Raw genomic sequence first — 18,204 nt, forward strand, 5'->3', positions numbered from 1 at the left:
ATCTGTCTGTGTGGACTCACACACTAATACATAACATCTGTCTGTGTGGACTCTCACACTAATACATAACATCTGTCTGTGTGGACTCACACACTAATACATAACATCTGTCTGTGTGGACTCACACACTAATACATAACATCTGTCTGTGTGGACTCACACACACTAATACATAACATCTGTCTGTGTGGACTCACACACTAATACATAACATCTGTCTGTGTGGACTCACACACTAATACATAACATCTGTCTGTGTGGACACACACACACACTAATACACACCATCTGTCTGTGTGGACTCACACACACTAATACATAACATCTGTCTGTGTGGACTCTCACACTAATACATAACATCTGTCTGTGTGGACTCACACACACTAATACATAACATCTGTCTGTGTGGACTCACACACACTAATACATAACATCTGTCTGTGTGGACTCTCACACTAATACATAACATCTGTCTATGTGGACTCACACACACTAATACATAACATCTGTCTGTGTGGACTCACACACTAATACATAACATCTGTCTGTGTGGACTCACACACACTAATACATAACATCTGTCTGTGTGGACTCACACACACTAATACATAACATCTGTCTGTATGGACACACACACTAATACATAACATCTGTCTGTGTGGACTCTCACACTAATACATAACATCTGTCTGTGTGGACTCACACACACTAATACATAACATCTGTCTGTGTGGACTCACACACTAATACATAACATCTGTCTGTGTGGACTCTCACACACTAATACATAACATCTGTCTGTGTGGACACACACACACACTAATACATAACATCTGTCTGTGTGGACTCACACACTAATACATAACATCTGTCTGTGTGGACTCTCACACTAATACATAACATCTGTCTGTGTGGACTCACACACTAATACATAACATCTGTCTGTGTGGACTCACACATTAATACATAACATCTGTCTGTGTGGACTCACACACTAATACATAACATCTGTCTGTGTGGACTCACACACTAATACATAACATCTGTCTGTGTGGACTCTCACACACTAATACATAACATCTGTCTGTGTGGACTCTCACACTAATACATAACATCTGTCTGTGTGGACTCTCACACACTAATACATAACATCTGTCTATGTGGACTCACACACACTAATACATAACATCTGTCTGTGTGGACTCACACACTAATACATAACATCTGTCTGTGTGGACTCACACACTAATACATAACATCTGTCTGTGTGGACTCACACACTAATACATAACATCTGTCTGTGTGGACTCACACACTAATACATAACATCTGTCTGTGTGGACTCACACACTAATACATAACATCTGTCTGTGTGGACTCACACATTAATACATAACATCTGTCTGTGTGGACTCACACACTAATACATAACATCTGTCTGTGTGGACTCACACACTAATACATAACATCTGTCTGTGTGGACTCTCTAATACAGATCAGGGAGTTTCTTATATATCCAGTCTGATTAAATCTAACCCCCTTCTCCTTACCTCAGGTAAGGAGAAGGGGGTGGTTTTAGTCAAACAATTATACATCACATTTTATAATCCAGGGAATGATTCAGAAATATTCATTTGAGTTAAATTAATAACTTATGGATTTCTAGGTCACTTCAAAAGTCATGATCACTTCATGTAATGGAATTTGTTCTATTCTAGCTTCATGGTTTAATTGGTATAGGCTTTTAAATTGCTTTCTTGGATCATGTATTCAGAATTTGTATTTGTTTGTCATTCAGTAACCTTGAAGTGGTCAAAGCCAGAGGTGAAAGGGGACATTCCCAATGCTAGAGATGGTCATTCAGCATGTGTTATTGGGAATAAGATGTTCATATTTGGTGGATATGAAGAAGAGGTAAGGTGCAACATCTATCTATCATCTATTCAGTACCTATTCTTTTGATTGAACATGTTTAATATCTTGTTAGAAATTTATTAATAAAAATAAGATTTCTTTCAGATACAGTATAATTTATTTATACATTTACTATAGGATTAAACATTCTTTTTTAAAGAATTTATCGATGTGTAAACTCTGGACAATTTACTCACAAACTAAATAAATGTGTGGGGCACTTTTATGTTAAGTTTGGAAGTAAAATGTCTGGAGTTTAAACATCATGATCGATAAATTCCTCAAAAAGCATATTTGCTTACAATTCCAATTCGTTCACTGTATCCAAAAAACAAAAACAAAAATTGAATAGTTTCCCCTCTGAGTCTACGTACATTAGTAACATTATTTATTTTCAGGCGCGTATGAATACATCGCATTTTCGGATTTATTGATGAATTGTGTAAATTCTCGTTCAGCTTTATTTTTTGTCCAATCAAAACAATTGTAATAATTGGAATTATTATTAAAGATATATTACAGCTGCAATATGACATTTTTTTTTCAGGTGGACCGTTTTTCAAATGAAATCCATTGTTTACGAATGAGTACATTCACCTGGGAACCTATAAATGCAAAGGTAATGATGAATAAAATCTATAAGAACACAGTGTAGCACAAGTTTAACTGTACAAAGAGATGAAGCAATATCAGATGCATTTAGTAGAAACAGGAAAAAGTAATGCTATGAGAAGTGAACAATCCATGTTTATTTGTTGTGCTAATATATTTACAACAAGGCCCCTAAACATGCTTACATAAGTTATTTTCCTATTTGCTTTCCTTGATAAAGTCTACTGTCATCAGCATTGGTGTCATTCCGCCATAAGTGTTGAAGCTGATCAATTCACAAATTCACATAGTATGATCTAACTTGCAAGTTTAATGTGTTTAGGGTAACATACACAGTGTACAACAGTTTTTGCAAGAACATCACTTGTTATCAAAATTGTTGGCACATACTGGATTTATTTGATGTAGTTCTCATCAATAATACATGTAGCAGATTTTTTCCCAATGTGGTGATAGAAATAGACTTCTATGACAAGTAAAACTTGTGTCAAAATTTTGTGTATCGTGATGAAATTGCAGCATTTATCTCAACTGTGTAGTGTATAGAACCAGCAAATAAACTCTAGTTTATTAACATTCATTAGATAAAGCTACTTCTGGTTGTTGCATGTCAGTAAAAACATGACATAAAGGTTGCAAGAGTATGCTGTGCAAATACATATATCCCATTTCAAAAGAGATGTACAAAGCAAGTATAAAATAACCCTACAATAGATTTGTTTATTTCATACCAATTACTTTTAGATTTCTTCCTTTATCTTCATCACAGATTTAGCATCAAACATATATATACATCATTTCAACTGAAAGGATAAAATGAATATCAAATCATGCTCTGTGGATATCTCAAATTACTCTACAATGAAAATTCATGTGTTGTGTGACTTTACATCACTCATAGATTCAGTTGAGCTCTGACCTGGTAATCTCTGATCGATCTCTGATTGTAACAAGTTCAGCTCTTTGATCTAGCTCTTTCTGATTGTAACACATTGCTCTATGATCTGGTAATATTTGATCTTGCAATCTCTCTCTCTGTCTGTCTCTCTCTCTGTCTGTCTCTCTCTCTCTCTCTCTCTCTGTCTCTCTCTCTCTCTCTGTGATTGTAACAGGTTGAGCTATGATCTGGTAATTTTTTTATCTTGCTCTCTCTGATTGATTGTAACCTGCTGAACTATGATCTGGTATTCTTTGATCTCACCCTTTCTTTCTCTCTCTGTGATTGTAACAAGTTGAGCTACATGTATGATCTGGTAATTTTTTATCTCACTCTTTCTGATTGTAACCTGTTGAGCTATAATCTGGTAATCTTTTCTCTCTCTCTCTCTCTGTCTCTCTCTCTCTGTAACAAGTTGAGCTATGATCTGGTAATATTTGATCTTGCTTTCTCTCTCTCTCTATCTCTCTAATTGTAACATTTTGAGCTATGAGCTATGACCTGGTAATTTTTTATCTTCCTCTCTCTGATTGTAACAGGGACCCCCAGCACGCTGGAGAGACTTCCATACGGCGACTGGGTTAGGAAATCTGATGTATGTGTTTGGAGGTCGAAGTGATTATGGTGGAGAAATCTTCACCAATCATGAAATATATTGCAATAAAATACAAGTCTTTGACACATCGACTTCACTGTGGGTAGAACCCGTGACGTATGGGATACAGCCAATCGGGAGGAGGAGTCACTCAGCATGTAAGTTACGTAAGGTCGTGTGGGGAGAGAGAACACTGTGGCCCCTATAGATAAGTTGGATACAGTAGGGCTCTTGGTCTAATGGAAATCAAAGGAAGCTTAATTTTCCAACATGTTTCCCTCAAATTTGAATATTTGAGTTTTATTTTCCATGGTATCAATGGACACTTCAGCAACTGAATACAGAGTCAATACCTTGTTAAACTCCCAACTTAATATTTGATGAATTGGAATGTTTACATTTACTGCTGCACTATGGTGTCATGCTAGCATCTTCTAAGTTCTTAGAATATGAAAATAACAATTAATTTCCAGATGAAAATTATCCACCATTGCTGAAGGAGGCATTTTGTAGCATTGGTGATGTACTATAAATGTTTTCATTTTCTTTGGAAAATTAGAATCTCATGTACACTCAAACTTTGATTTCATGGAAATGAAAATAAAAACTCAGAGGAATTGTCTTTTTTTTCAGTTGTGTATAAAGGAAACCTGTATATATTTGGTGGTTATAATGGTCTTCATGATCTGCATTTCCGAGACATCTTTAGATTTGATCCAGGTAAGTTAGAGTCTGCATGAATGTGATTGGTTAATCAGCTATTTGTGAAAAAAAAAGTCTCAGTCGACTACATGTAATTGAAATCGTCAAACTTTATTATTTCTGACAATATTTATTTTTTGATAGCAGTGGACAAAAAGTATGTGGAAAGAATTTATTGATTTAGTATAACAATTTAAGAAACTAGAAACTTCAATGCAAAGGCTTATCCAACTTGCTGGTAGTCAAATGAAATGAGACATTTGCATAGAAAAGAGGACACCTGCACAAAAGGGTGCCTGCCAGTTTATGTTAGGCTTGAAGCTTAGTTACAATGCCACTTGATGACTTTAATTTTAATGAATTTTTTTTTATGCTTTATAAAACATTTACCAAAAATATTTCATTTTTAATGTTATAAGACCAGTTTTCTGTAAACATTGCATATTGTAGTAGATGCCTCCTAATTCTGCTTTGACTTTGTTACAAGACATGCAGAAAAAACAATCTTGACAGAATGTGTATTTCCCCCCCCCCCCCCCCCATTTTTAAATTGTACACGTAACAATTATCAGGTGTGTGTTTCTAGGCTTGTGGTCCACATGTTCATGACATCTTGCTTTAGCCAGCCTATCTATAGCTTGCTCTCAGCTTCCCACACAATGAGAATGTCTGACTGTTAAACTTCTGAACAGATCTTCATGAGTTAAATGTCCACTTTTTTCTTCATGCAAATACCCTATACTGAAAACAGGCAAATTTGTGCAAATACAGGATGTCCTTTTCCTATAACATCAGCAGACTTATAATCAGGATCATGTTCTTTGTAATGGATCAATGGGTATAACAAAGGAAATTGCTCAGTTTAGCCCAGTGTCCCAGAAGGCATTTACACAATGATGAACCCTCACTGCCACGGTCCTTGTGGTCAAAATTTGTGGCACTTTGCCTAAATCTGGTGATCTGTCTCTAAATGTGTGAAGCATTTTGAAATTAAAAAAATCTAAATTTGAATTGTTGATGAAACATCAAATATGGTAGTTTATTAGATACCCATCAATGTTTTGTTTTTTGATACTATGGATTTCACAGTGTGATCCGGTTTTCTGGATCACCACATTGTGGTTTTCTTATTCCTTATCAATATCCACTGAAACTGATGATGTCACAATGCATCAGCACAACGGTTTTTGTGAAAAAAACTCACGAACAAAACTGCATACATGAATTTAAACATAATTTCACTGTATGTCTGTGTGTTTGATAATTTGGATTACATTTATTATAATCTTAAAAAATTTAATGTGGATTTAAAGTGCATAAAGGGGTATATAATAAATTTATCATTACTACAGTAACTTGATCCGAAGAGTTGGATCACGTCTCATTTACAGGCGCAGATCATCAGATCAAACTCGATTAATATAGAAATAATACATATTCATTACATACCAATTATGTATCATCGTTTGATATTGTTGATTTCACAGTGTGATCTGATTTTCCGGATCACCACACTGTGGTTTTCCGATTCCGTATCAGTATCCTCTGAAATTGATGATGTCATAATGCATCAATGCAACCTTTTTTTGTGGAAAATATTGACCACCTCACAATCAATTCATGTACTGCATATACAAAATATAATTTCACTGTATGTCTGTATTTTTGGTAATTTGGATTACATTTATTATCTTATAAATGTGGATTTAAAAGTGCATAAGGGGGTATATAATAAATTTATCATTACTACTGTAACTTTATCTGAAGAGTTTGATCACATCTCCTTGACAGGCGATCAAACTTGACGCTTCGCATTTCGTGTGATATGATAGTTCGTGTCTGTCAACTTTGACGTGATCCGACTCTTTGGATCAAGCTACTGTAGTAATAATATATCTGTATCTCTTTCTTGTTTTATTATTTCATTTGTAGTTTTACACGCCATCAAGCTCTGATATGACATTTGTCTGTAATTTTAACAGGCTGGTTTTAAAAGCTGTCATTCCTGGATTCTTTATAGAATGTTTTAATCTATATGTAGGATTGAAATAACAGAACAAAAGGAAAATATACCATGTATCACATTTTATCAGCAATTTGAATTACCTGAGTTACGTGTCCATTACAGAGCATATGATTACAAGTAGATAATATTATGGATTATACCAGTTCTTTTAAGTCTTAGAGATTCAAATCATAGCTGTTGTTCTGTACATTAATCTTATAAATCCCAGTGAACAAAATGTACTGTGTTTTACAGTGAGAAAATATAGATCTACAACATAGTACAGTTCTTTTAACAATCATTTATACATGAATGCTTAGATGAAAAACAAGGACGCACAGTTCTGAGATGTATGCTTAGTTTGCACACAAGTTTATTCCCGAAGTGTTTGATTTGTATTTTTCAGAATTGAAAAATGTATGTTTTTTCTCCAAATACATATTATAGGTATGAATAATTGAAATGTTTTAGAGCCCTTCTTTTCTTGCAAAAGATTGCATTATGATACTCTACAAGTCTCTTTATCCATTGTTTGATTGGCTGGTTAACTGGTTAAATAGGTCAAAAGATTGCATTATGATACTCTACAAGTCTCTTTATCCATTGTTTGATTGGCTGGTTAACTGGTTAAATAGGTCAAAAGATTGCATTATGATACTCTACAAGTCTCTTTATCCATTGTTTGATTGGCTGGTTAACTGGTTAAATAGGTCAAAACAAGATAGTGTGACTAAGTGGTGTATGGTTTTCTTTTGATTTTAATATCGTGTATGGTTATATATTCATGTATCAAACTCATTGCCTATTGTGCTATTATAAAATTTTCAGATGTGCTTAACACTTTATTCAAAATATTTATTAAAATACTTGATTTTAAATGACTTGTTACAGTTCGAATGCAGTGGTCAATAATTAAGGTTAAAGGTCAAGGTCCCTCTGCAAGAAGAAGACAATGCTGTTGTGTGATAGGAGACCAGGTGTATTTATTTGGAGGAACAAGGTAAAGTATTTTCTCTTGCACAAGATTACATGTTTCATAAACTTGAAGAGATATTAAGATCACTTTGATTATTATCTCACCAGGGCTGAGAGTCCACCCACATTGGCTTCTCTGAGGGATAACTGGGGAAAATCTTCTCCTGTAAATACACTAGGTCAGAAATGACCAAACTTATTTCATAGCTTCATTTGATATGTATAGATGAAATTTGTTATGTATAAATGAAAGGTGAAGATAACGAACAATGATCAATCTCATAACTCCTATAAGCAATACATAATAGAGAGTTGGGCAAAAACAGACCCCTGGATATACCAGAGGTGGGATCAGGTGCCTTGGAGGAGTAAGCATTTCCTGTTGACCAGCCACACCCACCATGAGCCATATATCTTGATCAGATAAACAGAGGCTCCAAGTAATTTGTAGTCAAAATCATCTTGGAAACAATTTGTTCAAATCGTGGCCAGGATAGTCATATTCATAGTAGAGGTGCAAATTGTATAAGAAAAATCTCTATAAAGAAAATGTTCCAAAACTTCCTGCAGTATGCAAATATATATTCATATGATGGTCAGATTCAAGTTTGTTGAAACATAGCCCCAGAGGTTAGGATGGGGCCACATTATGGGTTCAGAGTTTTACAGAGGAATATAAAGGGGAAATATTTAGATGATTTTCTTCTGAAGACCAGAGGGACAACAGTTTATCTAAGGTAATGAAAGTATCTATATGTAGAGTTACTAGACTGTAATGGGGCTGGGTCACAGAAGGGGTCCAAAGGGGTAGAATTTACTTTGCCGGTCCCCAGAAGTTTACACAGTGCACATGTTATGTGACCCATATCTTTGTTGCTATGCAAAATTAAACATATTTCGACACCATTTTGTTTTTGGCGACTTGAAATAAAACAGGTCCAAATAATGATATTGAATAACTTACCTTATATCTGAAAATCATCCAAAGTATATACTGGAATCAGTCTTAGTAACAGTATATACTGGAATCAGTCTTAGTAACAGTATATACTGGAATCAGTCTTAGTAACAGTATATACTGGAATCAGTCTTAGTAACAGTTTTATGAAAATCATCCAAAGTATATACTGGAATCAGTCTTAGTAACAGTATATATACTGGAATCAGTCTTAGTAACAGTTTTATGAAAATCATCCAAAGTATATACTGAAATCAGTCTTAGTAACAGTTTTATGAAAATTGGAAGAGAAATGTGGCTGAAATCATGTATACAAGAAATTTCAAAATCTCCCATTCATTAACTTTCACTTTAGGGACCAAGGTCATTATGCAAAATTCATTTCCTTCAATGAACAAGATAGGATAACAGCTCTATTTGGCCCCTTGTTTCCACAATTTTTGAAATTTTCCAAATGTAACCTAGCTATCCCATTAGCAACAACCATGCTCGCTAGGTGGCGCGTCATGTTCTATTTTTATTTCTACAGGAAAAGTGGGACGAGGTTCCACCCTATTTTTTACGGGCTAGTATGGATAAACCTAGAGCTTACGAATGATGCGAAGTTGATTGTTCGGATCTAAAATAGCTATATTTAGCGTATCTCACGTGATTAGGCACATTCCAGAAAATCCCTTTGAGATAGAAGCGATTAAGCAGAGCGAGTATATGTAAACATTTACTTAACGGTGAAATACGCAACAAAGAGTGACATATTAATACATTTTATGCATGAATAAATTATACTTAGGTCAAACATGGACGATAATTGCCTGTGTTCATATAGTATTTGATTGATTTAGATATCCAGGGAAAGATAACTCCCATTATTAACGTACTCACAACGTACCGGTGGTATACATTAATACAATGTTTATACATTTCTGAATGATGAGTGAATCTTTATTTTCATCAGAATCTTTTCCATCACACTCACAGACCAGGTTCCCATACCCCTACCAGTGTCAATCTGTGACTGATAGCAGTGCGGTATTTAATTTGATATAGTCTAGAGGAAATTCGAAATATGGTAGTGACATTTCTTCCTCACTGAATTAGCTGGATTTTTAGCGTTTAAAGAAAAGTGGAGTATGGACTGGGGGGTTAAAAATGCTATTTGCCAAATTTTCAACAATATTAATTACAAGGCAAGGCAAAAGGGGTCATAAACTACAGATGATGCTATTTTCTTACTTAGTGACTTACTTACAGATAAATCAGGGACCTATATACTAACTATAGTATATAGGTTCCTGGATAAATAAAGTAACTTACAAATATTTTATTTATTTATTTATTTATCTATCATTTCATTTCATTTTTTTAATGTCATGGTTTGTACTTGAAGAGTCATCGCAATAAAGTGACATTAATTATTAGTGTTACAAAAAAATCTGATCATGCAGTTTTTAAATTTCTGAATTTTGAAAAAATAAAAATAAATAAATAATAGATTCTGATACCACTCAGCCCCTCGACTGGCCAGAGAATTCTGCTTCTGTCAATTCTGATGCAACTAGCTCAGCCCCCAGACTGGCCAGAGAGTCCACTGTTTCGGTAAATTCTTATAATGATGCAACTCAACACCCCCCCCCCCCCCCCCCCCCCCCCCGACAACTCTACTAGAAGTTCTCGGAAAAGACTTGCTGATGTTTAATAAATCAGTTTTCCTATTAATTTTACTTTTGTTCCTGTTCATCAGTTCATTAGGCTATGGCCCAATCTGATTAAATTTAAGATCGTTGATCCGCTCCGTATTCCTCTTCCTTTCCTGTATCTGTGAAGTCCAGAGGTAAGATATATTCTTTCCAAAACAACTAAGAATGTTCATGGAACAATTTAGTATTAATTGTTTTCCTTTTATGTTGTATGCCTTATTTCAAGAAATAACTTTCAGGTCACTTTTTAATGTGAAATGGAACATTTTCAATTTTTGACAACCTGACGGTAGGGGTGTTTAAGACACTATACCTCATTTTCTGTAAGGAAGTGGAGTAAAAGAAATTCAGAATTGGATTCAGCATACTCAAAATTGGTAATTACACCTGCTTTTTATTGTTTTGGGTAATGGTGTTTCAAGAAATAAAGTTGGGTCACTTTTTGATGCGAAATGAAACATTTTCCGTTTTTGGCAACCTGACAGTAGGGGTGTTTAAGACACTATACCTCATTTTCTATAAGAAATTGGAGTAAAAGGAATCCAGATTTGAAATCAGCATACTCAAAATTGGTAATTGCACCTGATTTTTATTGTTTTGGGTAATTTTTAAAAAATGAGTGGTGGTTGCTAATCCCATACATTAGTATTTGATTAGTATATCTTACCTTTCATGTTAATGGCCAATTACAGTTGGGGCCAAAAGTGGTTATGAAAACATTCAAAATTCTGCTTATCATTGGTGTTCTATGTGAAAATTTTCAACATCAGCACCAATATTGAACATGATAGATTTTTACACATCAACAGTGCATTGAAATGCCTTATATCATTCATAATGTCAGCATGGCTACATTGATGCTGATATTTAGAATCCAACAAGAAAGTACAAATAATGAGCTTTAGTATGTGATATAGAAAGTGATCTGAGCTCAATGTTATGTCACAATATGTTTAGTTTTATGTCATGCTGAGAGGAAAGCAAATGAAACGCTTGTTTACTATTAGAATTATGAGTATACATGTACATTGTATATTTTACTTTCTCAATGTTACTGCTATGAAAGGGATTAAACATGAATTTTGGATTATCTAATGAATAAAATATTGTTTAAACTAATTCTGGGATTGAATCAAAATTATTATGAGCTCACCTGAGCCGAAGGCTTATTTTAGCTTTTCTGATCAAAACTTTCCATTGTATGTCGTAAACTTTTCATATTTTCATCTTCTTCTCCAGAACCACTAGGCCAATTTCAATCAAACTTGGTACACATCATCCTTGGGTGAAGGGGATTCAAGTTTATTTAAATGAAGGTCCATGTCCCCTTCAAAGGGAAGATAATCACAAAAAGGCAAAAATTGGGTGGGGTCATTTTTAAAAATGTTCTCAAGAACCACTTGTCCAGAAAAGTTCAAATTTAAATGAAAGCTTCCTGACATAGTGCAGATTGAAGTTTGTTAAAACTGTGGCCCCAAGGGATAGGAAGGGGTCATAATAGGGGATCAAAGTTTTACATGCAAATATATATGGTAAAACTTTGAAAATCTCCTCAAATACCACTGGGCCAGAAAAATGGAAATTTATATGAAAGTTTCCTGACATAATGTAGATTTAGTTTGTTCAAATCATGGTCCCTGGGGGTAGGGTGGGTCCACAATAGGGGATCAAAGTTGTATATGCTGATATATATTAGGTATAGGAAAAATATTTAAAATATCTCTAGAACTATTGAAGTTAGGGCTTTCATATTTTGTATATACATTCTTTATGGCAAAACCTTTCATGTGATGCAATGGTGTGTGATCTTGTGACCTTAACCTGAAAGTTTGACATACTTTTAATAAAAATCTGACCTATTCAATGTGTTCTGAACTATTTAAAAATAGGTAGATCTTTCATATCTTGAATATAAATATCTTATGGCAAGACCTTTCATATCATATCATGTCCTTTGGCCTTGAACTCAGGAGTTTGACATACTTTTAAGAAAACATAACCTATCTAGTATATCCAGAACTATTGTATGTAGGGCTTTCATATCTTATATATAGATTCTTTATGGTAAGACTTTGTGACTCAATGGTGTTTGACCTTTTGACTTTGACCTACTTTTAAAAAGAAAATTACCTATTCAATATCTCCTGAACTATTTAAGGTAGGGCTTTCATATTTTATATATAGATTCTTTGTGACAAGACCTTGTCATACTTTGGTGTTTGACCTTGTAACCTTGACCTGGAAGTTTGACTTACTTTAAGTAAAAATCTGACATATTCAATAATCTCCTGAAGTATTTAAGATAGAGATTTCATGATTTGTAAATAGATTTCTTATGGCAAGGTCTTTCATATCACACCATGATCTATGACCTTGTGATATTGGTCTCATCCAGAACAGCAAGATAATGTTAGTCATATTGGTTTTGAGGCATCTCTGTGTTATGTGAATTCATTTTCAGATATGTTATGATCTTTTTGGGCTAGTTTTGGGGCCACATAATTGGGTTAAAATTTTTCATGGGAAAAGAGATTGACGTAAACAATCTTTTAAAAATCACAACAGTTGTCTGTCACCAATGGCAAGGCCAAGGTGACTCAGGTGAGTGATGTAGCTCATGGGCATCTTGTTTTCATTTTATATTACTATGGATGTACATAATGAAATGCATAAGAAGTTTTAATATACTACTGTCTCATGAAAGGTTATAGACTAGAATTTGTTAATGCTTTCTGTATTATATAACTGTAAACACAGAGTTATCTGGCTTTATCTAACAGTACGATATTTTGCAAGATGACCTTCCTTACCAATGTGTAGGTTAATGGATCAAAGAAAATTGGTATTCCAAAATTTATGAGATGCCCAAAGCTTTCTATTATCGGATTTTGAAGTCTTTACATAATTTTGAGAGGTATCTGATTTGTCTCCCACATGATTTAAGAGTAGCTTTGTGTCATTTAGATGCATGAATCATAGATTTCCATTTGAACAAGGGTGTTGACACAGATAACAAAATATGTAATCTACGTGAATCTAGATATATTGATAATGAATTTCATTATACTTCCTGGAATATGACTTTTAAATATGTGAAAGAAATTCTTATCTAAATATTATTATTTATTGATTAATGAAGATACTCAAGTCCTCTGTGATCTTGCCAAAGTATGTTAGATCTTATTGTCAGTTACCAAAAAAATCAATTAGATGATGAAATGCTTTTTGTGGTTTGTTAAATGGGAGATGAGGTCACAAACATTGCAGCAAAAATGCAGAAGCCGCTCCCATTTGATTAACCAAAGAAAGCATTTTACTATTTTTATCTACTGGGTATGTGTTTTTGTTATACAATTTTTAATATGAATACTTTCAAGTATGTAAAATATAGATACATGTACATGTATTATTGACCTGTAAGTTATTTAAATGTAACAGCTGAAAATCACCTTTCCCTAACTTGTCTCCATATTTGGTAATGATTTTCACATTTCAATGAATTATGATGCTGAAGGGAATTAATCCAAGAAGGACAAACTCTGAACTCATAAAATAAACCACCATAAAAAGAATTCTTTTTCATTTTTCATTTTCTTTATTGAATTGTATTTTGCTTTAACACATTTGTTTCTTTATTAGTAATCAAAAAGTAGTTCATGGAATGTATATACATTGTATATATATATATATATAAGTAGAATTTTGGAATTAATAGTGACAGTGTTGAGGTCGCTAAAATTGAATATCACTAATATTTATTCCACATTGGAGGTAATAGTAATCTTTGTTAGAATCATAAAGTTGCTAAAATTAGCTCTCGCTAAATATATACACCCATCATTCATGGATAAATTGCTTTGGGTCTATCTAAAATTACCACTTATACTGTATTCATACATGTATGCTGACAGACTGAGACTGCACCAAAAAAAAGGAGGGATCAAACAAGATTGAATATCAAAAAGCAATGGATTTCATTAGAAATTCAGCAGAATACACATTTAGAATTTGGGAACAAAATATAATGAAAGAATTTATGTAGCCTTTCATCAGTAAATAACCTGAATATTTCTTACACCTACTTCTTCTCCATTTTCTCATCAAAACAACAATTTGTACAAAGTACTTCTAGTACCACAATGAAATTCCATTTGTTTTTTTTTTTGTAGTCCTGCCACTACGGGGGGAAGTACTGACTTTACTGAGAGTGACCTCATAGACCATTCAGACCTCCACGTTCTAGATTTCTGTAAGTAAAAGTTTTGTACAGTAGTAATAAATTTATATACAGTCGTAATAAAAACATATTTTATTGATAAACTCAAAAGGATCGAGCAACAGGCATAGCCTATGTAGGCCCTTCCCAAGTAGTAATGAAATGTTCCTAAATTCTATAGACGTTTAGCTTGCAATATCAGGGCCATTATTGAATGTTATTATATACCCATCAATCTTTCGTTTTTTTGATACTGTGGATTTCACAGAGTGTGAACCTATTTTCCGGATCACCACATTGTGGTTTTCTGATTCCGTATCATTATCCTCTGAACCTGATGATGTCACAATGCATCAATGCAACTTTTTGTGTGGAAAATATCGACCGCGTCACGAACAAAACTGTGTGCACGAAATATGATTTCACTGTATATCTGTGTTTTTGATAATTTAGATTACATTTATTATCTTATAAATGTGGAATTGAAATGAATAAGGGGGAATATAATAAATTCATCATTACTACTGTAACTTGATCCGAAGAGTTGGATCACGTCTCGTTGACAGGCACGGATTATCAGATCAAAATCGACGCATCACATCTTGTGTGATCTGATCTGATGATCAGCGGCCGTCAACTCGATGTGATCCGATTCTTCGCAGTTCGGATCAAGTTAATGTAGTAATAATATATATTTACCTTCTCATGAAATAATAGGGCCACACCAAAACATTTGGAATATTTGTTATTGCACTCTAACTGTGAACAAAGATGGCGAACCAGATGGTGTTCGTAAACTTAAGAGATCGTCTTGATGTGTTATCTATTAAATATCAATTAATTCTCAAGGTATTTTGTCTCTGATTTACTATTAATCTTAAACATTTCATGCAGATTATGATGTTAAAATAGAATTGTGTGAACTTTTAAAGCATGCGTGACTGTGATATTATGTGCATTCATATCTGTTAATAAAACATCAGTTTGTAAACTTGATCAGGAAATGATTAAATTATCAACATAAAACAGCTAAAACATGTTTTATCTAAATTTTTCATAGAGGAGTTACTGAACTTATAATGGTGAATATTGGCACTGGGTGTTCTAGTACTGCCAGTAGTATTCACCAAAAAAAAAAATCCCATTATATATTTCTTAACTTTCTCAGTAGTTATTGATGACAGTATAATGGGTATTTTTATTTTCATTTATCAACATATGTTCTGAAACTCATTAATGGCTTCTGAAACAGGATAGAATAAGCAATACTAGTATTCAAATCAGTATTATGAGCATTAAAATGATCAGCTTTACAAGCATTGAAACATGGAATGATTGATCGTATATTGTTTAACGTCCCGCTTGAGAATTTGTCACTTTTATGGAGACATCACCATTGCTGATGAAGGGCTGCAAAATTTAGGCCTTTGCTTGACACTTACAGTCTTTAGGCAGGGAGGGATCTTTATCGTGCCACACCTGCTGTGACATGGGGCCTCAGTTTTTGCGGTCTCATCTGAAGGACTGTCCGATTTAGTTGCCTCTTACGACAAGCAAGGCATACTGAGGACCTACATGTATTCTTACTTGGATCCCTACAGGATATCATTACAACAGGATAGGATAAGCATTACAACAGGATATGATAGGATAGCATTACAACAGGATAGGATAAGCATTACAACAGGATAGGATAGCATTACAACAGGATAGGATAAGCATTACAACAGGATAGGATAAGCATTACAGTAGGATAGGATAGCATTACAGCAGGATAGGATAGCATTACAACAGGGTAGGATAAGCATTACAACAGGATAGGATAAGCATTACTAGCATTGAAAAATCATTGAATAATGTAAAATGATATGATGAATCAGCAGATCACAAAGACTTAAATAATGAGTCAGTAAATAGCTTGCCCATCCATTTGTTTAATTACAGTTTATTTACATCAAAATTATTTACTAATTGTTGTATCATTTTATTCCAGCACCATCATTATCAACTCTATGTAAACTCTGTATATTAGAAAACAAAATAGATGCGACAGCCCTGCCTAAATTTATCAGGTAAGATTTCTATATCTAAATGAGTGTGCTGGTGATTAAAGTATCTATAATATAACAGAATATTTTCAAAGTCTGTATCAGAAATAACTACTGTGATGTCTGGCACAGGGCATCTTTTATATACCGTGGATACTGAGTTGGAGGAAAAACAAGTGCATTATGATTAAAAGCATTAGCTGTCATTTTGTCACCAAAAATTTAATTCAGTGAAAATTGCTCTATATTATATATTTCAGTAATAACACCAGTATTTAATTATTTCAAACACTTTTTGACCTTGAAACAGGCACATGAATATGGGATTTTGGTGATTATAAGACAATAATTCTTCCTTATATAATTCTTTACATTAAAAGCAGTTATTTATTGTAGTTTTATTAGGTTTCTCCTGTTTTTGTACAAAATAAATGTGTTTTTTATAGTCATTAATATACAATGTATATTCCTATGGCATTGAGAGATTTTGAGAGAAAAAAAATGGTTGTCATCACTTTTACAGCTAATGCCCCTTTAAACATCTACTGTTATCTGTAGAAGTGCAAGTTTTCCCCCATTGTCTGAATGTGTGATTTTCTTGGATATTGCCTGGAACAAAGAATATTCCCTAATAATCACAGAGTCTAGATGAAACATATAATCTTTTCATTAGAAAAGAAAAAATAGAGGATGTGCATGGAGACGGCTCCTGAATTTGCATAAAATGATGAAGCCATTTGTGTTTCATGTGCTCTGGTGGTTTTTAGCCTCAAGATAAAAGTTCATTGATGTAACATCTCAAATTTACATAAATTTAAATAATTCTAATGTTATTTATTACATTTGTTTTGATTGGACAAAAATATATTTGAATGAGAATTTACACATCAATAAATCCGAAAATACGAAGTATTCATAAACAAATAGTGTATTATATGGAGACTCAGTGGGGAAATATTCAGATGTTTGAAATTGTTAATACAGTGAATGAATTGAAATTATAAGAATCAAACAATTTTGGAAGAATTTATCAACATGTAAACTCTGGACATTTTACTAACAAACTTAACAGAAGCACTTTAATTCACTTTGTGAGTAAAATGTTCAAAGTTTATACAGTCATATCTAATCCTATGATACATACAGTATAAGTGGAATGTAAATTTTATTTAAGCGAGACACAAATCAAGCAATTTTCCCATTAAAAAAAAGGGTATATACAATGTATATTTAGCAAGAGCTAATTTCAGCGACTTTATAATGCCAAGAAAGATAAATATGACCTATGATACAGAATAAATTGTTAGTGATATTCAATTTTAGCTATCTCAACACCTTCGCTGATAATGCGAAAATTAAATTATCACTGAAAATGCTGCTTATACGTTAGACTTGATCCAATTTATGTCAGTTTTCAGGGGTGGATACCAATGAGGAGCATTTTAGCTCTGACATCTGAGCTGATAGCTCGAGTGAGGTTTTCTGATCATCTGTTTTCCTTTGTCTGTCCGTCTGTAATCTTCTTATATTTTCGACTTCTTCTCC

The 18,204-nt window shown here is 33.6% G+C and overlaps 1 protein-coding gene across 1 annotated transcript in view; it reads left to right on the plus strand.

Annotated features, from left to right (window-relative positions):
• Positions 1-16,687, plus strand: part of LOC125650377 (ankyrin repeat and SOCS box protein 3-like) — a 35,534-nt gene extending 18,847 nt beyond the window's left edge. Inside the window, exons 11-17 of the mRNA XM_048878612.2 lie at positions 1,799-1,914; positions 2,462-2,533; positions 4,003-4,216; positions 4,692-4,778; positions 7,657-7,765; positions 14,565-14,644; positions 16,605-16,687. Of these exons, the coding sequence (XP_048734569.2) occupies positions 1,799-1,914; positions 2,462-2,533; positions 4,003-4,216; positions 4,692-4,778; positions 7,657-7,765; positions 14,565-14,644; positions 16,605-16,687 (761 nt within the window). The remainder of the gene's footprint in view (positions 1-1,798; positions 1,915-2,461; positions 2,534-4,002; positions 4,217-4,691; positions 4,779-7,656; positions 7,766-14,564; positions 14,645-16,604) is intronic.
• The last annotated feature ends 1,517 nt before the right edge of the window (positions 16,688-18,204 follow it).

This window comes from Ostrea edulis, chromosome 5, assembly GCF_947568905.1.
Source record: "Ostrea edulis chromosome 5, xbOstEdul1.1, whole genome shotgun sequence".
Taxonomy (NCBI): domain Eukaryota; kingdom Metazoa; phylum Mollusca; class Bivalvia; order Ostreida; family Ostreidae; genus Ostrea; species Ostrea edulis.